At 41.8% G+C, this 8,359-nt stretch overlaps 1 protein-coding gene across 5 annotated transcripts; it reads left to right on the forward strand.

Moving 5' to 3' along the window:
* Positions 1–902: 902 nt before the first annotated feature.
* LOC111273183 (uncharacterized) lies at positions 903–8,243 on the forward strand. 5 transcript variants are annotated; one of them, XM_086973497.1, is made up of 6 exons: positions 903–1,036; positions 1,352–1,617; positions 2,844–3,116; positions 3,980–4,140; positions 4,356–4,599; positions 4,874–8,243. In XM_086973497.1, exon 6 carries the CDS (start codon positions 6,890–6,892, stop codon positions 7,529–7,531), a length of 642 nt encoding a protein of 213 aa, XP_086829623.1. In that variant the 5' UTR covers positions 903–1,036; positions 1,352–1,617; positions 2,844–3,116; positions 3,980–4,140; positions 4,356–4,599; positions 4,874–6,889; the 3' UTR covers positions 7,532–8,243. The 5 variants fall into 5 exon arrangements, with proteins under 5 accessions (XP_086829623.1, XP_086829620.1, XP_086829624.1 ...); XM_086973494.1 differs by having other exon boundaries at positions 4,356–4,577; XM_086973498.1 differs by having other exon boundaries at positions 4,356–4,494.
* Positions 8,244–8,359: the final 116 nt, after the last annotated feature.

Consider the following 8,359-nt stretch of genomic DNA (forward strand, 5'->3'; position numbering starts at 1 on the left):
ATGCAATAAGAATCTTCAGAATAGGGCAGGCCTTCGGGGACCTCGAGCCAGCGAATGCGGATGCTTACAGCTTACGTGTAAAAAAAAAAGCATAAATAAAACAAATGCACTTATAATATAAAAAAAAAAAATGACCAATTTCAAATTGTGTTACCGGTTGTAACGGTATCAAATCAAGTAACAGGAGTTCACGAAACTGGAATTGCAGGTGTACTATATACAGTAATCTGGCAGTAGATGTTAGAATTTCAAATATATGCTTTACTTTAACAGCTTACCCACAAATTATGTAAAATGCAGCTTGTACGGACAAGTAAGCGAAAAAAATGGTCCGAACTATTAAAGATAAATTTCACCGGTGGCGAAAGCCAGAGCTGTATGTTCCGATACAATATTTTTGAAGGCTAGAGATATCATTCTACCTACAAACAACAAACGACACTTTGACGCTTCGGTGTTGCCTGTTTGCTTGTCAGGTTACCAAATATTAGCAAAGATGTCAGCGAGCTCAAACTGAGTTGGACAATAAGAGCAATAATGAAAGCTATGAATGGATACATGCTCAACGTACACCCGACCACAGTCGCCTAAGGGTGTGTAATAATTGTTTTGTACAATCGTTTGAATCACTGAAGTGAAAGTGATCCTAACGTGACGATGTTAACGCTAATAAACCCACCAGGGCGTGTTTTTTTTTTTGACAAGAAACTCTGTGTTTTCTTTCATAATAATTTAGAACAGAGATTACTAAAACAGTAAGTTCCCCTTCTTATTGTTGTGAAAATTATCTTTATGCATTATAGTTTCCTGGATTCAACTCGATAGAGTGCAACGTAAGGAAAAATAGGAAGTGAACGATTACTCAGTCAGAAGAAACGCTACGATCTTTATGGATTGATAATGCTACGTTTGCTTTCAGGGGATAGAACTAGATAAACCTGAACGTGTATCTTCGGAATGAGAGGTAGAAGGTCTGGATGGGGTCAACTTCGAAAGAGGCCAATAAGATGGAACGGGCTCGGCAGTCGTTTGCCAAGTATGTTTATACACATCGCTATCACTGGATTTGCCGCAAAGGATTTGCCGACCTTGATATGTGATAACAAAGTAGAACGTGTCCTCATGTGTTGTTTACGGTATATCATGGCGCGGTGTCTAAAACGAATGAATCTAATCGAGTCCTTGTTTTTCGTTGCATGGAAATTGCAAAGCTCACTAGCATGCACGAAGACTATCTGAATGAGGTAAGAGGCATGCGATCATGAAACGGCTATTTCTCTGCTGTTTCTGTTATTGAGGCCCAGTAGGCGCTGTCAACTGACAAACGGTCTCAATGTCTCTATATTTCCAGATGGACCTGACCTGTAGCGGAGATCCGTAGACCACATTCAAACAAGCAGTGCCAACGACTGCCTGCGCTACCCAGCTGACAAGGTTGCATGACCGTTTCATCCAGATTATGGCGTCACTAATGGTCAGCGAATCCATGGGGAAATCCAAACTTCTATCAGTGCTTTTCAACATGTTCATTTCATAACGCGATCGGTAGCATCGGTTAGGCAATCGGGATACTCAGAATACAAAGCTCGTTCGAGCGGTCCTCAGAAATGTTCAACGGTATGGGCTGATTTCGAAGTTATTGACGTTAAAAGTGCCCGATGTGACACGTACTTTGACAAGATTCAAAGCATGCACGAACATTTTTGTCGAATCCGGTCGGAAACGTATGAGCCCCCAGCAATAACCAGCTACGTGAAATCTCCCTATCTGCGATCGACACGTAAAAATATGAGAATTAATAAGAATTTCTGGAAGGGGTCGATCAAGTGAAATGGATAGATAGATATGCATGGTGATTTTAACTAGCAGCGAAAAAGGAGGGAAGGTTAGATAACGAAAGTTTTAAGAGATAATATGCTGCCGCTATCCTTGATAAAAATAAGATGAATTCGAACTATATCGTAGTGTGACGAAGGGTATCGATACGTTACAAGATGATTAGGTAGGTAGGAAGGAAAACGTAAAACTTTCCGGCACTTGAAAAGTTCCGAAGTATGTTCGTTTTATTGAATAAACTGGAAAATGATACCTAAAGTAAAAATTTTACGAAAAAAACAAAGCTATAATATATGCAAGCACTGGTAGTTTCGTAAACTGTTAAAAAGTGAATTAAGTCACCACAGTATGTTATGCCGTGGAATATAGTATATAAATTACGCTCACTGTAAATAGAAGTATAATCAGGAGCGAATGAGCGTAGTGGCTAATAGCCGCGATCAAACATTAAATCGGCAAAGGTAGCCTTTATCGCACAGAGTCACCACTTATTCAGGTTTTCCTTAGTCCTGCGTAGACAATATAGATGTTCGTCAAGGTGGCCAGTAACTGTGGTGATGACTGTAAAATTGACTGATATGGGGCACAGTAGGGGTCCACAGTCGAATAATGACGAATGAAAGTTATAAACCTTTGGTCTCTTATTGCTCCTACGACCATTCCGTCATAAGAAATGCTGATATACAACAGTTCCTAATACAGAAAGATGATGAACATTATCTGCTTCTATTACAAAATGTAAAAAACTACGCTTATGCTATAAGAAATTTCGTCGTTGACCTGCCTTTTTCTCAGCTGCAGTAGCGCTCCTCACGACGAAGTAATGCTAAAGATCGGAATAGTTAATATTTAGCTTTACGGGATTTGTATAGCTTTGATTTCAAATATTTTCCGATAAGAAACAATCTGCATTAGGAGTCTGTTCCTTACGTTTCATGATTTTATAGTGTAACAACATGTCGAACATTTTTTGTTGTTTTCCTGTTTCCACTTGGTCATCACCGCAGGGCGATATCGTAGGTACAGATGGGTGGCATGTAGGGCAAGTGATCTGCCTAATGCATGGTGCGTAGCCGTCACCGTTGTTATCGGTTCGTCCCCAGAGCCAGCTCACAGCTGCGGCAGTCGAATCAGCCCCAGCCATGAAGTACAACTTACTACAGCTATGTGGGCTTCGGGCGAGTTCGGCTGCACCAAGGAAGTTCCTCACTCCTGTTGGTCGCCATTTTGTTAAAGGCAAACCTGGACTTCTCTCGCATTGTCAGATGCACTCAAACGAGGTGCGCAGGGATTAGCAGTTGATTGTAGCGTATATTTGTGTACGGACTAGTCCAAGAAGATAGAAGATTCGATTACCATGAACCTAATATATGTGGCCATCGTTTGATTCCAAATGTTGGCAATCGTGGCGATTATCAGAGACCACAAATGATACCTCAATAAATCGTTCCAAAGGAATTCCCAATTAGATGAAACGTTATACCGTCTTGGTTTTCAACGGAATGCCTTCGTATTTATGTATCAATTTTTTAGAACTTCTCAATTAACTACAAATGGCTAACTACCATTCTATGAGGTTGATTTTAGAAGTTGTGCGTGTCCCGAAACGCCGCAGAAATCCAAGGCGAGCTGTCTCTTGTCAAGTTTCTTGCGCTTTAGTAGGAATCACTTAGGGCGTTAAGACGCCGGTGGCGAACAGGAAAGGAACCAGAAAGCGAGAGGAAACATTCCTAGATACCATATCATATTAATATATGGAAAAAAAAAGCAGTATATATTGAAAAATATCAATTATTGTCAATGCATTATGTGAATAGAAAATCGAAGGTTATATATTTAACGTTCTTTTTTGCAGTACTCTGTTAAACGAGTTGTCCGTGTTAAAGTTCAGACCAGTTCCTTAGAACAGATGCTTTCTAAAATCCATGAGATCGTCCTTCGAAAGACAAATATATCTTTTTACATGGACAACTTCCAGTAAATGTTTAGTATTATTGTTTCTTATTGTGTTCTCTTTTACATACACGTTTCGCCTAAATCAGAAATCAAACATTTCACCTTTAACTCACGGTATATAACCATAATTTAAATATTGTTTAAAAAAAAAAAAGAAGTCGATTCTAACAGAATTGTCCGATTTCAGTGAGACGGACTCCGCCCTAATTCCTGAATTCCATACAGACGACCGCGTCTGACTATGACCAGCTTTCTAGAGATACGGTTACAGCGCGACGGCAAGCATACAGACAGCATATTCCATAGACCACGATACGATCATAATGGCGCACGTGTCATCCACTTCAGGTTTGTGGATTGTTTCGATGTTATGCCTGTGAATGAAGAACTTCATTTCTTTACATGTTTTCTAAATCTTATAACAGAGAACTAGATAGAAGATAGTTCAAGGAACCAATTCTGCTCTAGTTCCAATTGCGATTTGGATAGCCATGCTATGTGCGCATAAATACATCCGTGGTATTTCGTAACTGATGGTTGCCAAAATTTGCTTTGCTTTATAGAGGAAATTAATGGGAGTCCTGAGAACAGCTTCCACTACACTTCTGCGAGGACACCACCGGTCTGGCGGTTCTTTAATCGGACTAAGAACGCGCATCGTGTCGACGGTCCTAATACGGATCCTCTCCCAGGACACAACCGGTCTGAAGTTCCATCGTAGAAAACACCTGATGAGTGCAAGGGCCAATAGATCACGAGAATCCTTCTTTTGCGCAGAGCTATATGTAGGCTAAACGCTTTACATATGTAAATAAATTGTAAATTTTCAAAGACGCATCGTGAGAAGTAGTACCAATCAAATGTATCTTACTCACAATAGAGGCATTCTGTTATCTCCATTTCAGTAAGTTCGTTCATGTATTTAGAAAAAGGGAATGTGTGCCAGATCTCAAATTGATAGATGGCAAAAAGCAAACGCGCACCCTGACAGTGACTAGGACACGTAACGGAATCAATTTCGAAAGGTCCCTTCGACCCTTTCCATTAAACTATGACTGTTTTGGATTGAACTCTTTCGCAGGCGACGCTAAATCAGGAAAAAACCGCTGGTTTCCTACATCCGATGCAGAAACCAATAGCGATATAAGGGATCGCATAAGGACGACCAAAGGCGGAAATTTCCTGCCAGAGGGAGTGAGCGAGCGAGCCAGGAAGGAAGGGAGGGAGGGGTTGGGGTAGTTGCCCGTAAACATGTTTTATTTGTTGGTCACTTCTTGAAAACGATACAAAATGTATATTTTATATAGACGTACAGATTCAGTACTGTGTTTACTATAGGTTATTTCTAAATAAAAATAAATGCGTGGTGTGTTACGGAAGATACGGGAGATGAGTTGATTGATTCGTGATTTCTAGAGGCAGTTAATTTCATCGATCTTTCGACTTTGTCTTTTGCTAGCTCATGTTAGAATGATTATGGTGACAATGTTGCACACGCATGTCTGATGCACGCCATGCTGTACATAGATATTTGTTTTACGTAGACCTTGCATTTGCAATTGTGGCTATTAAAGATGCTGATCAGGACTCTTCTAACAGTCTCTATACTTTGCAGACAACCTAGTCTATCCAGTTAAACTCTGGCCAAACGTTGAACACCGTGATGGTAGCAGTAACGGTAGCGGAACGCCCACTGGAACACCGATTGCCGAATCCCCGAACAGCAGAGGGCGCCCTCGACGTCCGCGGACGATTAAAGATCTTCTTAAAAGATAGTTCTGCAGCTAGCTATAATAATTCGCGAACCGAATGAACGTCACACAGAAAGGAGGTCGAAATTTCCTATCAATAAAATAAAACGACGCACGTTTTGTCCCATTGAACTCATGGTAATAACGTGTGTATTCACTGTGGTGTGCACATAGAAGAACAATCACACTGTTGTCCATTATTGCTTCATGGTGATGGTTGAGGAAGTTCCATCGTAGTCGCAGTAGCACATCTAGATCTTTTCCCTGTACAGGCAGATGATTTCATGAAGGGTCAGTTCAGCACGTCCTGTACGTCTTTTGACGGAGTGTTCCGATAGTACAAACGCTGTGATCGGTGCGACTTTCATTGTTGTCTCCGTCCATTGTGGACACACAGCAGTTGGTGGTTTCCTAATTGCTGCGACCATATGCGGCTCCCCCGGTATTTTTATCGACACAGCTACTGAAAAGTTTGCCACTGCTACTGGGACTTCGATATTGAAAAAAATAGGTGGCATACCTGGACTTACCGTATTTCATACCTGGTTTAGCTAGCTTCTGTGCTTTTCCTATAGAATGTGCTCGTTATTTACTTGACTTCATGACTATTACAGAACTACTGACCCTAACCGATGTTGTGAGACTGACTGCCTCTTGGTAATTGTATGCTCGGCTGCCGACTAACACCAAATCGTTCGCTGGAACACGACGCTAAGGGTACTACAATTCGCGCTTGTTGTCCAATGCCAAGAAACTGAGACAGGGAAGTTGTCACTTAACAAGGAAGGTCCTATCGAACTAATATTGTCGTTTGTCGTAACGCTCACTTACCAACGCAACAATAACAATCACAGCAAAAACGTCGCACGCGTCATTTCACGCTACTGTTACTACCGCCTTTTTTTTCGGTTGTCTGTATTTTAACAAATATTTCCACCTACTTTCAAACGAATGCTAACTTCCGCCTTGCGGCTAATTAAATGTCAAGACAGAACTACGTTCCTGACAATACGGTCAGGAAACGATGCACGATCGACGTGATGATCCGTGATCGAGCCTGAACTAGCAAACGCACTGTGGCCCATTCAGTCAGTGTATACGATCCAGCATCCATTAGTGTGAGTCAACACTAATGACATACTCACGTACCGTAAGCTCCCGTAACGTATGATCGCCTACCGTAACATCTTCTGTATGACTGACTATGTTACCACTGGTGACACTTATCTACCTACATTTTCTTTCATATGCTCAGCCTCTGCTGACGTTTCGCCTTGTCTCCTCTTCTTCGTGTGTCTCCTGTACACTCATTTTTTTTATTCAATGGGTGTACGCTCTTTGCAGAAATGATGCTTTCCCTACTCACGATGTTGCCGGGAGGCGGGGGTCCCGGAGGTCCAGTGGCGGGTGGTCCCCAGGCGTCAGACGAGGTTCATTACATCCCGTTCGAAGGGGGCTACAAATGTAAGCATTGCAATTATTGTGCACCACACCGAAACCTTGTAGTACGTCACGCTCGAACTCACACCGGCGAGAGACCATACGCTTGTAACTACTGCTCGTATCGATCGTCGCGATTGGACAACATGCGGACGCATTCATACAAGTGCGCTGAGAAACGGCAGAAACGCAATCTCGGCGTTATGAAGGGACTCAACAACAATACGATCAACTTAAACAACGCGCTCAGTAGTGGCGGTGCCGTCGGTAGTGGCAGTGGAGGTATACCGGCAGGAGGACAATCTGGCGGAAATAATCCGACATTGAGTGGACTTCTATCTACACCTGTCCTGACAGTACAAGTCCATAGCAACAGAGGACAGCGTCCTGGTGCAGGCAGCGCTAGTGACCTGCTCGATCCTCTCCAAGGGGGAACCTTAGATCCGCAACAGCTTGAGTACGAACAGCCATCGCTCAGCATTCTTCCTTTACCTCAAGATCTAACAGATGCGGTCCTACCAACACTTGAAGGCCTCTACGAAGACTAGGAAGTAGAAAAAAATGTCAGTGGCGAAAGGAAATCGAACACACGAAAAGTCATAAAAAACGAGAAAGTTAGACCATCTTGGGCATGTGATCAACATCTACATCATCATTCAGACAGCAACGCGAGGCACCTCTTCTAACATATAATAGATTTTACCTAGAAAAAGTATTTTTCGCACTCTCGTTTCAGGAGGGCACTGCTGTTGACCAGTTGAGCATGTCAGTCGCTAGAAGTGTGTCGATTGCCACATGTGCTCCAATATGGTACTTCAACTTTTGATGAGACTGGGTTTAATAATGTCCCGCTCGAGGCGCACATGCAATAAATATTCTACCCCGGTGTTTTATATGCTCGATATATATCAAGTTTTTGACAGCCTGTCTCACTGTCGAAGGCCTTCTATAAAAAGGCTGATTATGTATACAATTGTAAGGTAGAATAGCTCAACGTTAAAAATAAGCAAACAGCTGCAAGAACAACGTCGAGCGACAGGAGCGTAGATTGCAATTGCAAAGAGGGAGCAACTGTACAACGCATGTCAAACATGGAACATTTTTAATTCGACGAAAGCAAATGTGTACTCTAAGTAGAATTTTCCATAGATGTAGTGATCAATGGCATGACAACAATAATATAATACCATGTCATATAATATAAATACCGTGAAAGACAAACAAATAAAAACACACGGGACAAATAAACATTCGCATAGATACATGCTCACAGTGTGTATTGCACGATACACAATCGACGCATAGGTGGCGATGGTAATATATACATTCGGTTATACATCTAGTTAATTTTTTAGAAAAACTAATATATATGTATG

This window comes from Varroa jacobsoni, unplaced genomic scaffold (genome assembly GCF_002532875.2).
Source record: "Varroa jacobsoni isolate VJ856 unplaced genomic scaffold, vjacob_1.0 contig05292, whole genome shotgun sequence".
Classification (NCBI taxonomy): Eukaryota; Metazoa; Arthropoda; class Arachnida; order Mesostigmata; family Varroidae; genus Varroa; species Varroa jacobsoni.